The following is a 21,476-nucleotide window of genomic DNA, read 5'->3' on the forward strand; positions in this document are numbered from 1 at the left end:
GTTCTAGAAATAAGACTAAGGTATGCATAGTATGCAAGTCAGTATAAGCATATAGAGGAAATAATAGAGCCTAAAGATATTGGTATTAGTATTATATCATAGTATTGGTAGTTTATTTTCAGAATCTGTCAACTCAAGCCAATTACTGTCCACTACTGTCTATTATTAGTATTTTCTAGAGGTAAAGAGTGTAAGAACGGAACAGTATGAGAGACTACCATCGTCACATAGCCTACATGTGATGAGATGTTTGAGACATTAGCAAATATAAGCTTAACGAAAAAGAAGTACGGTACAGTATTAGGGGTTAGGACTGTCAGCTTGAGGTAACATTGGAAATTAGATCATGAACGCGCTATACCACGGGATATCCTCTTGTGATATCTTTCCTCTATGATATTATAGTTCCCAAAGGGTTTGGAGCATATATTAGCATGATAAAACCTTTTGACAAAATTATCAATTTATAGCCCTTTTCTACTCAGACTAAGATAATAATAATTTGAGTATAACAATATAGCCTATAGAATAGGTAATCAATTGTTGAATAAAGAATTATTGGAGAACCACAACAAACTTTATTTTCAAATTACAGACCATGATAATTTGAATATGATACTGAAATATAGGCCTGATAAAATGATGTATCAATTGTTAAACAAAAAAATATCGGAGTAGGCTTTTCACTCATTGAATTTTATTTTCAGTTTAAAGAGAACAGACAATAATAATTTGAATATGATAATATAAATAGAATGGGAAATCAATAGTTGAAGAAAGAGTTATTGGAATACCACCTATTGAATTTTATTTTCAGAGACAATAATAATTGAATATGATATTATAAATAGAATAAAAAATCAATACCCAGTTTTGAATAAAGAGTAATTGGAGTACCACTTATTAAATTTTATTTTCAGATTACAGACAATACTGCAATAATTTGAAAATGTAATATAAATAGAATGGAATATCAATTATTGTTAAACAAAGAATTATTGGAGTACCACCTATTGAATTTTAAATCAATTGAGATGTAAATCGTTTGAGTAATGGATTAAATAAATAGAGTATTGCATATAATAAGTAGTATTGAATATAACAAATAATAGAGTACGGTATTGAATTTTATTTTCAGATTCCGCCAGTACAAAAGAACTGGTCAGTGAGAGAGTTGATAGTAGTGAGACAACGTTGAAAACTGGCAATGAGATCAATATAGTGCCAACTAATGCTGGAGCAGACAATATTGAGATGCAGAATTGTGGAGAAGGTCAGAGGAGATCGTCTTCCTCCCAGAGGAGAAGCTCTACTCAGCTTGAAAATTTCGATCAGAATAAGGTATTTTTCAACTTTCTCTTCTTACAAAACTCGAAATTTATTCATGTTTCTGAATAGATGGATCAGAATCAGGTCTTTTCCAAATTGTTATTCCACAAAACTCTAAATTTTTTTATGTTCATGAATAGATGGATAAGGATAAGGTATTTTCCTACATTTCCTTCTTACAAACTCGAAACTTATTCATGCTCCTAAATAGATGGATCAGAATCAGGTTTTCTCAACTTTTTCTCGTCTTAAAATACTCGAAATTTATCTATGTTACTGAATAGTTGGATGAAAATAAACACAGATATAGCTACAAAAACAAAACAAAATATTCGGTTAGACCAACAAAAGTCTGAAATGTCACTTATTGCAGGGAGCACCTTCCCCACTAAACCTAACCAATGCATCCGTTCTGAATGTTATAGAGAAAAACAGCAGCTTTTTCTACCATACCCCGAAAAATAAATTGTGAAACCTGAGAAAATGTTATCAGTATTATAGTCAGATTAAACACTACTGCTAATCTTTTTGGGACACCCCACAAAATTTGATTTTGATGAGTCAGTCCCCCTTATAGTTGTATGTGATTTTGTGCTATATATTTGAATATGCTCTCAAAGTTCACGTATTTAAAAAAAAAGCAGCTGAACCGGTTCCACCCATGAATTTCAAGGCACCCCTGCGTATTGGTGAGTTTCAACCTCTTAACAATAGATATATTATATATTATGCAAACAAAATCTAAAAGATATTTTATTCTGTAGTCTGATTTTATTTTTTTCTCTCCAGGCACCAAATCCTGAAATGTCTTGCTCTTGTAACTCTCAGAAGCGTGATACGATCAAGGATGATTTTGAATCTACTTCAAACAATAATGCACAACAGGTAGCACTCAAGATGCAATATATCCGTCATTTGGTTTTAGAGAAAATTAAAAAGCAATATTATAATTATCAGACATTAATATAAAATTATTAGGCTGGAGAGTTTCGAGTGAACTGCTGAGAATAGGAGCATGTTTGAATGTATAACTTCGCAAATAATTATTCTCTCAAATGAATATTTCGAATTCCAGATTACAGTTCTTAGATCATGAATGACTAAGTTTTCAGACTCAATAATTTTCCAAACACATTTACATAATTTCATCCATTTGCAATAAAATTGAATTAATTTAATGAAAACTCAATCATGAATCACTTTACACAGTAAGGCCCGGTTGCACAAAAGCCGGTTAAATTTTAACCGTGATTAATTTCACAAGAGCCAATCAGGGAAGGCCTTTTTAAAGGCTTTAATAGATGACATTAGGCTATATTGATGAAAATCAAGAACGGAACACTATGTGACTCTTATGTGATTTATCTATTTGTGTATATCTATGTGATAATTATTCAAAATAAGACCGAGGCGCAGCATGTTCGGCTTTTAGACTTTGGCATCCAGACGGAAGGTACTTTCTTGTTTATTCTTCTATGGTCTTGTGAACAGTTCCGTGAGCAGTCCTAATCGGTTGGCAAGGCTGAATTTTAGGGTTCCTGTCTTCAATAATCGTAATCGGCATGAGTTTTCAATCTGTAGATGTCACACGGTTGGTCATTATTACTCACCAATGAATCGTATTCCTCGTATATTCCTCGATCTGCTGTGATGGTCAGGTGGATCTCTTCTCCTTGTCTAAATGTAGCTTCAAGAGAGAAATGTCACCATTCTTCAATTGAGGAGTAATATAGACCTGTTGTTCTTTATTTACTCTGTTTCACAACTGGTTCTCAATCACACACTCTATCATTTCTTTGTTCTATCCATGGTCACCCTTTTTCCACTAACTTACTTTTAATATTTTTTCCACTTCCCTTCTGCTCCATTTTTTCTCTAGTTCTTTTACCACTTCTCTTAGAATTAACCATATGTAATACGTAGGTTATAATGTTGTTGTTTTATGTGGTTATAGTTGATCTTATTGAATAATCAAAATTCAGTTTTATCAATTACCATTACCTAACATTAATATTAATCTTTTCTTTCTCCAAGTAGCTATAATACTTTTTTCTTGTCTGTTTTCACATTGTGCCTAACCTCTATGAAGGTAATAAGATAAAAATAATTTTGAAGAAATTTTTAGAATTTTAAAGTAGGCCAACACATCTAGAAAATGAATCTGAGTCTATACTACTTCAATTCATGCAGGCGAACGGGTTAGAGTCAGGAAGTATCCTCTATTTTAACTTCCAACAGTTAACTGTTTTTATTTATAATACTTATATTCTTGTTCATTTGAATACTGTTGTATCTTGTTTAATTTACTTGTTTTGTATTGTACTGTTGTATTGTACTTGTTAATATAATTATCTTTATTATTTATATTATCTAATTTAATTCTATTTTAACTTCCAACAGTTAACTGTTTTTATTTGTAATACTTATATTCTTGTTCATTTGAATACTGTTGTATATTGTTTAATTTACTTGTTTTGTATTGTTCTGTTGTTTAGTGCAACGGGTCTATGGAGACCTAGCACGTCATAATAAAAATCAATCAATCAATCCTCCGAAATGTAATCTGGTCTCTTGGCTGGGGAATAGCCCCACTACTGTATTTAGAAACAGTTCTCCTATTGGGCGAAGGGAATCAATTTGACCAATCGCCGCGTGGCTTCTAGAGCCTTAAGACCAAATAGTAACTGCAAAATCAGTAGTTGGATATAATTTTAATATCATGCTATTTTACTCCTTATCGCACTCTATGTCGCAACAGGAAGGCTAAGTTTTAGAGACATTCCTCGATGACTCGGAGCCACCATTTTCAAATATCTATCCTGGGAAACTCGAAGTCATGGCCGTTCATAATAGAGAGAGAAAATAATCTATTTTGCTAACTCATTCACAATAATGGCTCTAGTCTATTGCATATTAAATTTACTATTATAACTTGGGAAAATGCCTGGATTAAAAATAGTGCTCGGCACAACATGTACCATTTTAATCATTCTCTTTTATTACCGTACTTTACTAGTATTTATATATATATATATATATTTTTTTTTTTAATAATTTATTTCCTGTATTCATGAGTGCGTTTGGGCTTCTATGCCTGTTGCACTCCCAGATTTTTGTAAGAATAAATAAATAAATAAAAATTTATCTTTATATTTACAATTTTATGAATTTATTATGTGAGGGATATCCACACAAAATTATTATCAGTCATATCAATGTATGCTATCCTTTCAAATACCTATGTGATTTCATGGTAGCAAAATTGTGTTTCAGGATGATTGCAGTACTGGACAATCTATAAAAAGTGTTCCTTCACCACATAATTGTGAGTCTGAAATAGCTATTTATGTATTAAGAGTGTAATGTGTGACTTTATCGCTTGCGCAAAACAGTTATCACGCGACGTGAAGCAGAGCGTGATAATTTTGCAAGAGCGATAAAGAAGCATTATGCGCGAATTACATACAAATTTTCTTCTACAACTGCACAAACCTGTTAAATCACTTATATCTGGCGGAGTTTATAATAATTTGTCTACACTGATATCCATCATGGCTGTAGAATCGGTACAATTACCAACTTTTTAGGTTAAGATCTGACCGAGAGTGGTTTGTCTTTTGGCGAGCTGCTTATCATCAGCTGATTAGCGAGCATAAAGAAACTCTTCTGCACATGCGCGAATGATTTGTGGGCGTAAAGAAAATCTACTGTGCATGAGCAGATGGTTGGCGAGCGAAAAAGTAGATTCTCCTCAGAAATAAGCTGTTTTACAAGGAGAATTGAGTATGTAAATTCTTTCTTTACGAGCAGTTGTAGGAAAACAAATGTAGTAAATAACTGTATCTCCCTTACTTTTACTTGTACAAACAACCAAGTTGAAGTAGAAATAGAAGTAGAAGTAGTTGTACAAACAACCTACAAGCAGTATGGAATATTAGTATTTCATACCATATTCATTATATTTTTGACGGAGCAAAGTGAGGTCTAAGATTCAATTCGATGGTTTTGCATTTCTGTTTATGTTTATATTTTCCGCATTCACAGCGAAACAGTGCAATAGATTTCATGAAATTTGACAGGTACCTATGTTCCTTTTTGAATTTTGCGTCGACGTTTATGTAAGGTTTTTTGAAATTTTGCATTTTGAGGATAATACAAAAAGGAAAGGAGTCTCTTTCGAACGCCAATATTACCGTAAAAATCAGACTATAGAATTATTCATGATAAATCAGCTGTCGAGTGGATTATTAATTGCATGCAATTTAATATCTCAATGTAACTTAGTAAAATATCAGCTGTTGTGTGGACTACTAATTGCACGCAGTGAGGCATGCAATTGATAACTTGTCGGAGCTTTTCTCTGCTTTCATCTCAGTAAGCTTTTGATGATAGCAGCATAGCTGTCACACCGATATCTTGCCGACATGACAGGAAAGGACAGAATTTACTCTGATGGACAGTATTGGAGGAGACTGGTTTATAAATGCGTGAGGTCTACTGTTCACAGAACTACTAGTAAATATAACCAAGACATAGTTTTTACAAAATATTTCAATATCATAACCTACAACCTAATTAGGTAGTATCAAAGAATAAAGATAGTGAGGTTCATGTAATAATGGCAGTGGAGAAAGATAGGAGAGCAACGTTGCCAATCCTCTGTCATGTCAATACTTTCTATAGACGGTAGCTGATACAGGTTTATTGATGTAATATTAACGGTTCATTCTCGTTTAAAACAATCAATTATATTTTTCAATTATTTCATAATGAATTTTCATAATAAAGATGAATTATTTTGTAAACTAATTATCAATTTGACATTGTTAAAAGACGATCTGGCAACAGAGTAAAGCGAGAAAAAGATAGCGCTAACCGCTTTGTTGAATGATAGACAAGGATGGCAATACCATTGCTAATCGAACACTGCCATTATAACTTGGACCTCACTATAGAATATTTGTCTCAGCTAAAATATACACAAACATAATATCAATAAATAATTCTATCCATTTTTCTCTTAACTAAGTAGAAAGTTAGTGGGAAGGATATTTTGAATATCCTTTCCAAAGAATGGACATTGATATGTCCAAAGCTCCGTCAATTTATGTTCATGCATTACAATATTATCCATAGTTATTCCAAATTGCTTTTTTCATATCATAGACAGTTCAATAATTAATTTCTTAGTCTATATTATGTAAATTCTATAATTTTCCTGTATTGTAAGCTATTGTATATAAGTGTATAACTACCATATATTGTAATCTACATAGATAAAGTAGCCTACTGTAATATTACATTTTTTCTCGATTGAAATTGAATCTTCAATTCGATATTCAAAATATTAATAACACTTGATAGCAAATATCGGTGTAATCGATATGAGGACTAAACTTTCACTTGGAATTCATCAGATACACTTGTGTTGAACATCCTACTGTAATGAAGTTATATTTCTGAATTGACAGATAATTCTAAACAACATAAAGGTTAAATAAATTTAAAATAAAGTTTTATTAAGTATAATGAATGAAATTTGTAGAGTTGTATTCTTTATCAGTGAGGTTGGCATTGATGACGTTTTTATGGTACCTATGTCCTTTGAGAAAGCAAGCTATGTAGCTCTCTCAGGAAAAATGACTGCTGGCTGAAATAGAATCGTTCTTGTCCTGTTGGAAATTTTCTGTTTAAGTGAAGTTTAAAATGTTTTATTTGAGATCTGAATAATTTTATCATTTTCTAAATGTGTGTTGAATGTGTCATATAATTTTGAAGTCTGTAGCCAAACAAATGAATTCAATATGAAGAGATAAGTATTTTTAGCTTGTAAGAATTTTCTGTTCAAATATCAAATGGTTTTGTTCAGTGAATTTTTGTTGTAAATTGCCCAAGTATTATAAAAACTATAGATTTGCTCTGAACTGAATTTCTTATTCATATAAGCATTAGATCCATTCATGATCTATCAAGATATTAGCTCATTTGGAACCGATGACTCTCCTTAGATGATAGGTGAAAGCTATCCAACCTATTTGGATAAAATTTGTTGACACGGCACTACTCAATCAAAATAGTTATTATACAGTATATACCCCACCTATAATTCTCCTTATTGGACATGATTTGATGTGGGATAAAAATGTTTTTGGTGTAGAATATCACATGACAACAGTACATACATAGACATTAGGCAATGCTGCTTCTACAGAATTTATTAATTAATTTATTTATTCATAGACGATGGATAAATCCAGATGAAAACAACAGGCTTATGACCCACAACAGCGTTCAACCTTAATTCAAAATGAACAGTCCAGAGGTTATGTAAAGTTCATAATTTGAATAATACACAATTTGCAATCTTGAGGTCCTCTTGTATATTATTGCAACTTATAATAGTAACAATTATTTTCTCAATTCCAGTCAGAAGGAGTTCTACCACAGGCAAAAAAAGCTGTACTTTCAAGTTACCAGGAACCGTTTGTGAAGTAAGTATAAGATTCTTGCACATTTTTGAAATATTTTGACCTAATAAATTAAAAAATAGAGGCAGAATCATTGAATGACAGATAGGAACTGCAGAACAATATCATTATCAAATGAAGTTTGAAGAAATAACTTGAGTATTTTAAACTGAAAAAATGTATCAATTTCAGTATTTTCATTTTTCAATTTTCAGCAATATCAGTGTTTCTTCAACTGAAGATGATGCCTTGAGCTTCGAAATCCCTGATGGGATCTGTAAGAATAAAAAGTGACCAGTGGAGAAGAGAATATATTTTTTTAAAATTTAATCATGAAAAATTTGGCATTTTCGAACACAGTGTTCAATTTAATATACACTCTGCTGATGATATGCTCTTATATTTTTGGAATCTTTTGGAAAATTATTTTCTATATGTTATACTGGAAATCAAATCTCACACCCATTTAAAAATGATATAGCAAGGAAAAATGGATATGACTTTTCCTACACAGGCACAGATCCAAATTATCAGATATAATTATCTGCAATAAAGGTTTTTCTCAAATAAAAATAAATTGTTATTTATAGAGAAATTATTTGTGATTATGACTGAAATATCAATTGGAATAATTTTATACCGTACTCAAATAATATTATTAAATTGTAATAATCCTTGACAAAAAACCATGACACATTCCATTTATTGAAAGAAGTTCCTCAATCTATGAAACTTGAGAGCACAAAGCTACCAAATAATTTATTGTTTAATTTTTAGTGATGTTTTTGTTATGTAATATAATAATATAATTCATAACATTTTCCCACAGTTGCCTGATGAAGATTGTGATAATGCTATACAAGAGTTTGCAAATCAGGATTTGATGAATGGTAACTACTTTTTCATGTATTATAATAATATAATTTATTATAATGAATAATATCAACAGTTCAAGTAGGATGGAGATAAATTTCCTAACATTTACATTGATATTCTCCCTTATTGAATCAGAAGAGGTCAGATTCAATCAGTAGTGTTTTTAATCCTTTGATTTTGACGTGAGTTCCAGTAGGGTATCTACGGTACTATTACTGTATTACCAGGGAATAGTTGTAGATTGCTTATTCTATATATGGTATCACTGTAAAAAATTTATTCAATCAACTTTTCACACTATTTTTTCTTCTCATTATATTAGAAGTCAGATCCACTCAGTTAATTCTCTGCTATTGACATACAGTAGCCTAAACAACGTTATGAAGTATCAATCCACTAAATTTGTTTAAAATTGACGGTTCAGTTATATTTCCATGATAGTCAACCCTTCTGTTTTTGAAAACTTTTTTATATAAAACACAAAATAAAATGATATTTGAAGATATTATTCTGTTTATTAGAAGTAAATAATAGTTTATTAAAAACTTGAAAATGGATTCAATACAACGAGACTGGTTGTTTTTTTGTTTTACATGGGAAAGTTTCTAAAAACAAAAGAGTACCTATCATGGAATCATTTTTCTACCAACAAAGCAAGTAGCCTAGGTTCAACTCTCACTTACGCGACTCAGGTCGAGAAGAGACTCGACTCTAGTGGAGAGCATGTGTTTCCAAATGGTGACGTCGCGGAGACTAGAGTCGACTGGTCTGAGTGTCACCATTTGGAAACACATGCTCTCCACTAGAGTCGAGTCTCTTCTCGACCTGAGTCGCGTAAGTGTGAGTTGAGCCTTCATGGATAACGTTATTAGAAGGAATGACTGTATATCTATTCATTTACGGTTTTACGGTTCAATCCTATCATTATCCGGATTTTATCTAAATACCTCAAAAATTGTTCTATTCACAGCTGAGGAGGAATGTGACGATGAAGAGTATGATTATGCCAATGGAAAGAGAGGGCATTACAAGCCAATCAAATATCGCAAGAACCCTACCACTGTTGTAAGTATTCAGTTTCAATCTTATTTCTTTGTCTTCTCATATTATCCACCTATAATATAATAAAGAAAAGAACACTGGCTTATACACGTAGGCTACGGGATAGGAAATTAACGAATGACGCATCATCACGTCTAAACTACTGGACAAACAACTTGAAATTTTGCAAATTGATTCTCAATTCCGAAAAACCGAGGATTTTTATAGGCCTTTTTTAAATACGGTACTACTTCAAGATTTCAGTTTGATAAAAATTCTTGACCACGCAATCACTGCTGGCAAACAACTTTTCTCATACTAGCAAAGCAATTTTGTGAGAGAATGTAGTCTATAAATAGACGTTGAATTAGCCATACTTTTGAACCGGTACCTTATCAATTACATGGTAATATTTCTAAAATCATTTGAAAAGAGATGAAAATACGAAATCATATTTCCATTTATTTACATATGATTTCATGTAACAGAAATATTACCCTGCAATGCGGTACATTGGTAAGTTGACATTAAAAACACACAATAAAAACCATATTCATCTCTTTTCTGTATAGGGCTACTTTTTATAGAAATAGAAAGGAAAATAAAAATCTCAGTATCCTTTTTGAATTATTTAATCACTATTATTAATCATTATTTAAATGATTCAAAAAGGATACTGAGATTTTTATTTTTCTTTCTATTTCCATATTACTTCAATTTTGATCCACAAAAATAGTATGATGAAAGGTTGTTTAAAGAACTAAGATGGTTACAACCAAATTACCATGGTAATTTAATATACTCTGCCAAGCTCAAAAACATTTTATGTCTGTAAGAAACATAAATTAAAACTATTATTTCAAGAATTCAGCAGTTGTTTAAAAATCTTGAATTTTTAGTATGATAATTTTATCTGTGGTGAGCAAAAATAGCTCAATTCTTTCTAGGAAATAATATATATCTAAATTTTTACTTGACATTTATGCCAGGTTTAAACTATGCCAATTGGCAAAACAATAATAATTGTCAATTAGTTTTTATTTAGCTATGCCTAGGTGATGGTTCTAGAATTAAAAGATTCAATTGATACTTTACACCAGCTATAAATTTCAGAAGACAATATTATTATCTTGTCAATTGGCATCGTATAAACCCGCCTACATTTTAGTTTTCAGGTATGATGATAGTTTGTGATTCATGCAATAGAGAAACAAATATTCTATTACAGTGTTTCAATAGAAAGGGACTTTCAAAATAACTTTCCACTTTCATTTCATAATACTTTTTAATTACCGACGAAATTAGATTGTTTTTTCTCCACTGAAAATACTCTGCCGCATATTTTAGCCAATCCTTAATAGCGTCTTCAATTTGGGTCTCAATGCCCACAGTCGACCCACAAGATTTTTTGATAGAATCTGAAACATAAGGTAATATAAATTTTAATAAGAAATTCTATAATATGAAGGCAGATGAAATTTTGCCACTACATAGGAGTTATTATTTGATACAGATGTTGCATGGTTAAAAGGGAATTGCTTTTAACAACAAGTACAGAAATTTTTCTCAGTGCACATCTAATAATGTTATACATTTGATATTTTGTTACACACATTGATATTTTGAATACAAGGCGAGGTGATGACTGTTTTTTAGATAAAAATAGTCCATTACTATACAATAGTCAGACGAGAAAGTCACACCAGCTGTTCGTTCAAACATTCAAAAGAACTAAGAATAAAGTAAGAATATTGGGTTTCCAAATTTTATAGCATAGACGAATTTTAACTTGAAATACTCCTCTTTCATTAGGCCTATAGAAGTAAACAAATAAGGCTCTATATAAAAACGGTAGAAATTTATTTTTTAATTTATGAGTAAAATTTAATAGTTACTGTAGGTACATACTTAGTTTTATGAAAAAAACAGTTGTATCCCGATATTTCAACCATTTTTTATTGGCCTACTAAATTTTGTAAACCTAGACCAAAAGTTTAAAATCACAATGAATTAATCAAAAATATCCTTGACTATATGGGTTGTAAACATGCATAAATTAATTGAAAATTTAATTTTAAAATGAACAAGTTTAAGCTAAATTTCGTCACCATGGAATGACGATATTTGGAAAATGTTAATATTTATGAGCTGAACTCCGGACACCCGTTTTCAATTTCTTGGATCACCGAGTTAATTACTGAACTTGTTAAAAGCAATCACTTTGATGTTAAGTGATTTATATTATATTAAGTTCAGTGTTATTATATTAAGTTCGATGGAATTTCTCAACACAAGCAGTCCTGTGACAAAAACAATACATAGATAGCATAATGAAAATATTTGTGCAGGAATCAAAGTAATAGTAATTTATTTGGAAGTTAAGTAGTAGGCTACATGTAAAATACTTAAAACCAAGCTTATTGTATTATATTAATTTTTAATAATTATATTAAATTAGAGCCCTCTAATTTAAAACATAATATAACTTACCTAACCCTAACCTCAAATGTAAACATAATTATGTTCAACACACAATATTTGTTTTGAAGTTTAGACAATAAATCACCAAACAATATCATTTTTTAAATAAGAATAATAAATTAAATAAACTTACCAAGTCAAAGTGGAATAGGTAAACTCTTCTAAAAGAGTTCACAGCTTTCATCAATGTGATGAGAATTCAAACATGAAATGGCGTTGATCAGTCGATCGTCGTTGATAGATCTGTTTTTGTGTAAGGACTACTGTAGCGCTGTGAGTGGTGGAATTGGAAGCTCGTTTTCAACGTGTTTTCAACGATAGATCAACCGTTGAAATCAACGTTGCATTTAAAACGTTGAAAAATTCAACCGCTAACGGTTATTCAACCTCAACAACCAAATTTCAACGTTGGAAACACGTAGGTGTGCTACCTGGGAGGTACCCTGTAATATTACATTTTTTCTCGATTAAAATCGAATCTTCAATTCAAGATCTATAAAACTTGATAGTAAATGTCAGAGTAATCGATATGCGGACAACTTTTAACTGAGAATTTATCGTAAATATTTGTGTTGCACATTCCATGGTATCACCGAAACAGAGTTAACAGAATTAACAGATCATTATAAATATAGAGGATATATAAATTTAAAATAACAGCTTCGAAATAAAGTTTTATTGAGAACAAATGTAAAATGTAAATTCTAAACTCGTAATTTATAATTTTTTGGAATTTAATATCAATGACGTGTTCATAACGTCGTCACTGGTTTAAGGTGTGGCTTTGCTCTGTACTTGTGAGGCTCTCTCTAAAAAATGATGGCTGGCTATGAAGGTGTTTTGTGCTCTCTGAATATTTTTCTGTTTAATTGAAATTTATAATATTTTAATTTGAGATTTGAACAGTTCTATGGTGTTCTAAGTTTGTATAATTTGATTTATGTGTCTACAAGCCTATAGCCATTGTTTTCAACTATATAAATGGATAAGTATTTTTAGCTTGTAATGATGCTAGATGTTTAAGTGTGTAAGGTATTGTTTTGTGGATTTGTGTTGTATATTGCCAAAATTCTTATGAAGATTATAAGTTGATTTGCTCTGAAAACTGGATTTCTTATTCATAAGCAATAGATCCATTCTTAATTTATCAAGAATCTACCATTTTGGAGCCGATAACTTCCTTTAGGTTAATAGGTGAGAAATGCTATCCAACCTATTTAGGATAAATTGTTAGCATGGCAACCCTTACTAAAATTGTTTAAATATTTCTATTTTTATAATGTTTCTATATTGTTTGGAATAGGCCTAGGCTATAGTGTTTCAATATTTCCACACAGAAATCACTAAACATGAAGAAGACAACAAGAAATTCTGAAACTAACTTACTATTATTGTATGTAATTGTAAGCTAACTAATATTTTCTGTAATCGATGTGGTAGTTTTAGTTTTTTGGGAAATAAACATTATTTATTTCTATTCATTGTTTGTTACAGACGAATCTCAGAGAAAAGATCCAACAGTATGTTAGAAACAGACCTGATCAGTTGAAGCCTGCTCCAGAAAAATTGACACCTTACAGGGATCCAGTATTCACTCAATGCTTTGAGCCTGTGAGTGCCTATATTCATCACACTATCCCTGTAATCTAGTCTTTGAAAACTGGTCAATTGCAGTGGAACTAACTGCGATATAAACACTTATAGGTCTAAGAAAACATTATTAGTTACTGACACTCAATATTATTAATTTATTAGGTCAGCACAAACAATACAATGATCGGAAAAGAAAAAACAGGCTATTGCCCAAAACTTCTTCAATTTCCTAATTAAGTTTCAAATTGTCCAAATATTATTCATAGGTTATGTCCATTTCAATTTTCTACACCATAATACTATATAAGCCTGTATAAGTTGATCTTATGGCTTTTGTTGGTGAAGAGTCCCTTCTGCGCGGGAAGATCCCACCTCGCCCCGCCAATGATATACGATACTACAGGCCTGATAATATTATAATCAATACGGTATTGATTGAAGTTTTTTTGTACAATTATGATTTATATTATTCTTGTAGATATTAGGCTATGTGACTGTATTTATGAATTTTTAGATGGGGGAAAATACATTTGGAATTTGAAAAGCGGCTATCAGCCTATAACATTTATATACTACCAGGGGTGCCCAGCCCCCCCCCCCCCCAAGGGCAATGGCCATCCCCCCCCAATCCAAGTGTAATGTCCCCCCCAAAGTACCCCAATTCCCAACCCTTTAGTTTTTAACATTATAGTCAGTGTATGACAATAAAATTCACATCTTACATTCTAATCTTCCAACGAACATTATTTACCTTTTGTCTTGTGAGGAATTCTTTCTGTTTTCATAATATTGTAGAAATATATACCATCGTTTCTTATCTCTTTTAAAATAGAAATAAAGTATCTTTTTGATATTATTTTTGAGACTATTATTAGTTTTCTCAATTTCCTTGTTAACACAAGACCAATCAGGAAGGTCATGTCTGATCGGTAAAGTGGAAACTAATACATATTTTTGTAAAAGTCAATAGCTGAAGAAGAGTAATCAATCCTCTCAGAAATTTCGCTGCCTGATTGCAATACACATCATTGCCACCCCCAATAATAACTATGTGATCATCCTTAGAGAAACTATGAGATTCACTCTTTATGTTGGAGGAAATAGGTTCAAACTTTGCTCCTGGCATGACAAACCCGCTGACTCGTTTACCCAGTTTGGACTCATCAAAATGATGCACTAGATCTCGGCTGTGGCTACTTCCATAAACTCTGATTACACTACCGTCATTCTTATTACTAGAATTTCCGTCTACCTTATCACTAGTACAACTCTCATCATTTGCAATTTTTTTCCCCTTAGTACATGAGGACTTGAGTACTCCTTCTTTTACTATTCTATTATTGGATTGATTGACAACCGTCCCTTGTTTGAAAGAGACTGGTTTCAGAACCTCACATGCATTATTCAACATTCTTCATCTATAATTAGCAGAATTAAATTTATCATTCAAAGAGAGACCCTCGGTTAAACTTGTAACTGTGTTATTTGATCGAAACTGAAACACCTCTTCAACAAAATACAATGCATACCGTATACACCACAATCAAAGCTATTATTTTGACGTGGACAAGGCATAGTAACTAATTTTTCTGAATTGAAATCAGTACCAATCCTCCCTACCAAATCTTCAGCAGATCTATAATTATATTTATCGAGAGAATCAAAACTGAAAAACCTATTGAAGATCTTATCAAACACTACAACACTCCAATGAGAGCCTGACCAACCGTCATCGGTGCATCCGTCCTGTTTACTATCACTCATCACAAATGCAATTATATTATTATTTTTTACTATTTCATTCAGAAATGATATATCAGAATGTCTATCGTTAATGATCATACTAGTTACACTAGGCAAAACTATATGACTTCCTGGATAAGAGTTCATTAAAAAATTACAGAAACAGTCCATGTCGGCATCAGCGATAAGCTCTGTTCTGAGAAAACGTCCAAGCCGATCCATGAGAGTACCGTCTAGTGAGCTGCTCTCCGCTCTCTTGTCCTGCCCCCTTGGCTCGCTGCATGACATATTCATTAAACGGATGTCTAACTCCATCGAACGATCTATGGCGGCGCTCCACTGCTTCTCAAGTACCTCAATCCGCTCCCTCAACTGCTCGTTCTCCTGTTGTAGTTCTCCCAAGAACGCATCATTGGTGTCGTCATGTGCTTCTTTCACAGGAGTAGAGATTAGCACTTGGTTTTCTATGCCCTCCGATGTGTCATGTGAGTGCGCCCCCGAAACATCACGCACAATAGACAAGCCAGAGCTCGTTACGAGTGATACGGTACAGTTTTTCGTCAGACATCTCCATACATCACCCTTACTCTTGTTGATGAAGCTTTTCGAAATTTTAAACCCTTATACAGGATCGCCGGGTGGCCTTTGGTTGTTTTATACGATTTTATTGTCGAGCTCATGTCACTCATTTAATATGATATAAATATAACTCATTAAATCTATAATGAAAAGTTATAGTCCATATACGTATTGGACAAGATCAACACATGTTCATATCAACAATCAGGTGACCCTCAAAAGACGGAGAGATGAAAGTAGGGGAAATAACAAAGTTTCTTAAATTCTTTACCGGAGTATCTGATACTGATAATCTCTTATCTCTTATCGCCTATGTGAAGAATGTTTCCACCTGACAAATAACTGTCACACTGCCAATTAGTTACCGAAAAAAAAGTAACCGAATGCAGAGTTGATTGTTCAATTTCAAAACCTCCCACCGCGGTGGCTCGATCAGAACTACGCATAAACAAATCTACAGGTTGCTAGGATACTAGATTTCCCGCCTAAATTTTGAAAGTTCGCCCAGCTGATTGCACTCACTAGCGGTAATAGAACACTCGAATTCAGAAACGAACTATACTACCTTATCTTATCACTTGAAGCAGTCCAAAAGTGAAAACAATAGTTCTGTTCTTATATAGCTTTATACATCTGTCACTCGATAAGTTCCCGGATTTTTATTTATGTTGAAAAAGAGAAAACGTGCAATGACAAACCACTGTCTACTCAGTTTAGCTGGTTGAAACTTAGGTTAAGTAGATAGTCAGAAATAAAACCACCGATCACCAATAAAAAACTCACAGTGCACAGGAAATTAATTTCACAATACAGCAACTACCACTTTGTGATTCACAATATCGTAAGTAAAACTTGAAAATTCACCATTAAAATTTTAAATCTAATGTTTAAATGAAGAACTATATTAGAGCCTGCTTACATATCCTGCGCATGCGCATACCATCATGATAGAAACATGATACTTGATACATGATACATGATACTTGATACTAAAACATGAGACTTGATACATGATAGAAACTTGCGATTGGTCTTAAATGAGAGAAGATTTCATGCTCTATAAGTTGCCTTTAATTGATCTTACATTACTGTTTATATCGAAAAACTGTCGAGACTGTGAAAATGAGAAAAATATCATAAATTTATTGATTTTTTGAAACAAACGTATCTTACTTCACGATTATATTTTTACAAAAATCATTCACCTCACATAAAAGAGGAGATTCTTTTCTTTAAATTAAGACCAAGTATCATTTTGAGTTACCGAGACACACAGTTTTGAATATAGAAATCGGTCATTTTTCTATGCATTGAAATATGGGCTAAAATACACTAAAGGAGGAATTTCCAATTTTCTAAACAAATTTTAGGATACATGATTTTCAACGCCTTGACGAGCTGATATGAACGAGCTGTAGTACGAGGAGATGAGATCATTCAGTCAAAAGTTTTAAGTTAAAGTTTTGATCCTGGACGTATCTTATGTGTGCCCCCCACTAGGAAATACTGAAATCTAACGAGTGATTATAATAGAACATAACCCTCGTGAGGTGATTTCAGCCGAAATGTTTCTTTCTTGTTAGGAAGGCCATGAAAAGGTATTATAATGAGAATTTGAATTTTGGCTGTAGGACATGATTTTATATTTTGTGTGTATTCCCCCTCCCACCACTATTAAATTCAAAAATACCTAAGGAATCCTGTTCAGAATTAATATTGTTAATTCACGTGATGTGTGGCTTTCTATCATTACTAGAAAAATATCCTAGTTGTATAGGGTAGAAGTGGTAGGTTTGCATAATTTTGAAAACCCCTTAAAAATACCCCTTTTTTGAAAACTCTTAGCTCTGGAATCAAAAATCGTAGAGTTCTGCGCGACCACTCAATTTATTGGAAATTTTATTATCTTTAATATTTTTGAGAATGCTCTATCTCGAAAAGTTAAAGGTTCTCAAGATTAAATGGAAAATTTGAAAAAAGTTCGAAATTTGGGGATTTTTGGGAGTTTTCTGGGTGAAGCCGCCCTCTGGCGTGTCAGCGAATTTCAGATTAGAATTCAGCACCCCAAAATACATATAGAACCGTCGCGAAAAATTCTTTCGGGCTGTTTCCTGAAAAACGACCATTTGACTGGACTATTAACTTATACAAAACAGAAAAAAGTAATGAAGCATTACAATAATTACTTGATTACTGTGTAGTAAATAGGGTGTGAATTTGAAAGATTGAAATTGGCTTCATTTGATATTTTTCACAAATTTTTGACAAGAGAATTTTTTTCTTCTGTCAAATTCACTAGAGTTTGCGATGTTGTTCATAATTGCATTCCCATTTCAGAGACATTAATATCATCATAAGACGCATTCGAAATTAAAATCATTATTAGAAAAAATGTACATTACAATTTAACTTATCATTGTGCTTTTAAGAAAATTAGGTTGCAACAGCAAGGAAACTCAAACACAGGACCATTAAAAATTAAAATTAAGCAAAGGAAATCAGAATAATAGTGGATGATGAAGTTATAATTTATTTTTGTCAAAGATTTACCTTAAAACTCATAGGCTTAAAATTACTAAAATTCCTGCATAAAAAAAATTATCAATTGTATTTTTTATGCTTTATATTGAGTTACAATATAATAAGCGAAATATAACATTGTAAAGGTGGGAAAAGTATTAAAATTAACTACATTAGGATATCTCTATTTGATACCTTGACTTTTTAGCCATGATTCAAAATGTTGACATGAAATTAAAAAGAAAATCTTGCCCCATTATCAAATTGCGCCATGCCCCCTCCCTTGTGGGCACCTCTGTATACTACAGTATGAAAATTAATATACCTAACAGTATTTTATATGAATTTATTTTTCAGTTATCGCATTTGATAATTTAACACCCTGTGAGACCGGACTCCCCAACTATATTTGTTTTTAGACTTTTCTATTTGTTTTTGAAAATTTATATTTGTTTTTAGATTGATGAAGAACTTGAGAGACAGTTGAAAGAAGAAAGAGAAGCTGCTAAAAGACTGGCGGAGGAGAGAAAGCTGGAGTCTGAGGTAAAAAAATAATAGTTACTACTAATAGCATATTATGATGATAAATGTACACTGATAACAATGGTATCCTGTTGAGAAACAAACATGATCTCTGATTATTCATAAATGAACTCAGCTTTCTGAGTTCAAGTTATGAGTACGGTGTTCACATAACTATATTGTTATTAATACTGATAGTTTTATACATATTAAAGCTGCAAGTGACAATAAATTCACAGGCAATGCTACTTCTCTGGAAAAACCCACCTCAAAATCATTCGAAACACATAATTGCTTTTAGAATATTGAGTTTGTTCTTTGGTCCTGCAAAATTATTTCTTTAATATGTGAATATTTCCCATTTCAAAATTTTGTGAAATATTTCTTCCATGTTCGGTTTTGAAACATCTGAATTTAGAAATCTACTTCGTGAAAATAATCAAGGACTGTGGAATTTTGTGAAGTGAAGAACTACAGGACTCAACCTATTCCGGACAATGTATAACCTTATCTGAATTTCTGAGAGGAATAGCACAAGGTTTACTTATTTTTTCTCTCCTTATCATTTTGATGATTAAGGTACTTATTGTATCGATTAATAAAGATTAAACTTTGGAAGGAGAACCTTCAAACCTGGAAAATGTTATCCCCCTGGCACCCCTGGGTCCCACAACATTTTTGGCATACATTTAAATCAGCTTTGCACAAAAAATCATATAATTTATTACAAAAGTTATCAATAAATAGTGTTCTTTATTGAGCTGCAATGCTCCAAGAAATAGTGGTCTCATCACTTTGCCTCCTGCAAAACACAATTTTATATTCTTCAATGTTGTTTTCCATCACGAACTGCTTATTAGTAAATCATTTTTTGCTATTATAAATCTTTGCTATCTGACTGCTAGTCGTTTTTTCTAATAGCAAAAAGTGATTTAACAATTTTATAATACACTAGCAGGTAACCCGTGCTCCGCAAGGGTCTATTTGAAAACTTGAAAAATTGACCGAGTGGAATCTTGAAGAGATTGAAGTTAGAACCTAGAACCAACCTCGGTTAATTATTGAGAATCAAATATCAAGTTCATTTCAGTCCAGCAGTTTTGACATGATGATGCGTCAAACATAATTCTCCTATCCCGTACATGTATGAGCCAAATATTTCCTTTATTATAGTATATATAAATTAGTTTTTCAACTTGGTACTAACTTAATAAAGAGACAGATCGAACTCAAATCTTGTTCAGAAACCTCCCTCAACTTAATGCCAACCTGACAAAATTAAACTGGTTATTAAATTAGTTACCAATTTTGAAAATCTGTTTCGAAGAGATAGTCTAGATTATAGTTCTATATTAACATATGGTATGTATATTTCAATTATAATATATTCATGCATGCCCCATGAATGAAATTTGAACATGAATTCTGAAAAATTTAGAAGGGAAATTGAAATTCGGGCTTCGAGGTGCACGAGATTGATAGTTTCAAAATCTATGTGCGAAATTTGGAGATTTAAATCATTCCCGTTTTTCCGGTATGTGATCCACAAGTTGACATGTTTTGATGCAAACAAACACAACCCTACTCTCTCTTTTTTATAATAGCCTACATATTAAGTTCACATTTTGTTTTTCCGTAGGTTCAATGCTACAAGAAGGTGATCCCGTTCACTCTGCCCTGTAAGACCCAGCTGGAGTACTTGGAGTGTCTGGGAGCGAGTCCCTTGGCCCGGGTCAAGTACCTCGAGTACTCGAAACTGATGAAGGAGGCCGAGTCCTATAGGAGGCGGATGCCCTGCGACTGGTCCTGTGAACAGCAGAGGGAGTACCTCGACTGCATGGGGGTCAGCGACGAGGTTAAGGAGGTGCTGGCTTGCACTGAGGATGATGACCTGCAGGAGGAAGGGAATCGAGGGTCGAAAGCAAATCGAGGGTCGACCGATAATCGAGGTTCGTCCTGTCCTGATGGCAAATGCCCTGCTCCAGGTATTCAAAAGACGAAATACTCAAAATATGAAAATAATTTATGGATTAAGTTGAAATTTGATTGGATTGAATTGCTGCCTTCATTTAAATCCTAGGGAGACGGAGTTGGGGTGCAGACGGCCCTCACCTTCAATTCATTACTGAGTTACAAACAATTCAAACATCTCATAAATCAAATAGATGAAAAGTTGAAGAGAAAACAAATTTTAACAAAATAATAAGAAAGGAAAAACTGTATCTAGAATAGCAAATGGGAGAATAACTGAAATTCTATTGGAATTGATACCGGTACACTTGCAAGGGAAGTGGAATTGCTACTCAATTTTTCGTAGTTGAGATC

At 32.5% G+C, this 21,476-nt stretch overlaps 1 protein-coding gene across 1 annotated transcript in view; it reads left to right on the forward strand.

Moving 5' to 3' along the window:
• Positions 1 to 1,132: 1,132 nt before the first annotated feature.
• The window catches only part of LOC111053283, a 34,457-nt gene continuing 14,113 nt past the window's right edge, over positions 1,133 to 21,476 (forward strand). Inside the window, exons 1-9 of the mRNA XM_039422187.1 lie at positions 1,133 to 1,341; positions 2,119 to 2,214; positions 4,603 to 4,654; positions 7,756 to 7,820; positions 8,626 to 8,686; positions 9,643 to 9,737; positions 13,689 to 13,805; positions 19,089 to 19,172; positions 20,791 to 21,136. Of these exons, the coding sequence (XP_039278121.1) occupies positions 1,255 to 1,341; positions 2,119 to 2,214; positions 4,603 to 4,654; positions 7,756 to 7,820; positions 8,626 to 8,686; positions 9,643 to 9,737; positions 13,689 to 13,805; positions 19,089 to 19,172; positions 20,791 to 21,136 (1,003 nt within the window). The 5' untranslated portion in view covers positions 1,133 to 1,254. The remainder of the gene's footprint in view (positions 1,342 to 2,118; positions 2,215 to 4,602; positions 4,655 to 7,755; positions 7,821 to 8,625; positions 8,687 to 9,642; positions 9,738 to 13,688; positions 13,806 to 19,088; positions 19,173 to 20,790; positions 21,137 to 21,476) is intronic.

This window comes from Nilaparvata lugens, chromosome 2 (assembly GCF_014356525.2).
Source record: "Nilaparvata lugens isolate BPH chromosome 2, ASM1435652v1, whole genome shotgun sequence".
Classification (NCBI taxonomy): domain Eukaryota; kingdom Metazoa; phylum Arthropoda; class Insecta; order Hemiptera; family Delphacidae; genus Nilaparvata; species Nilaparvata lugens.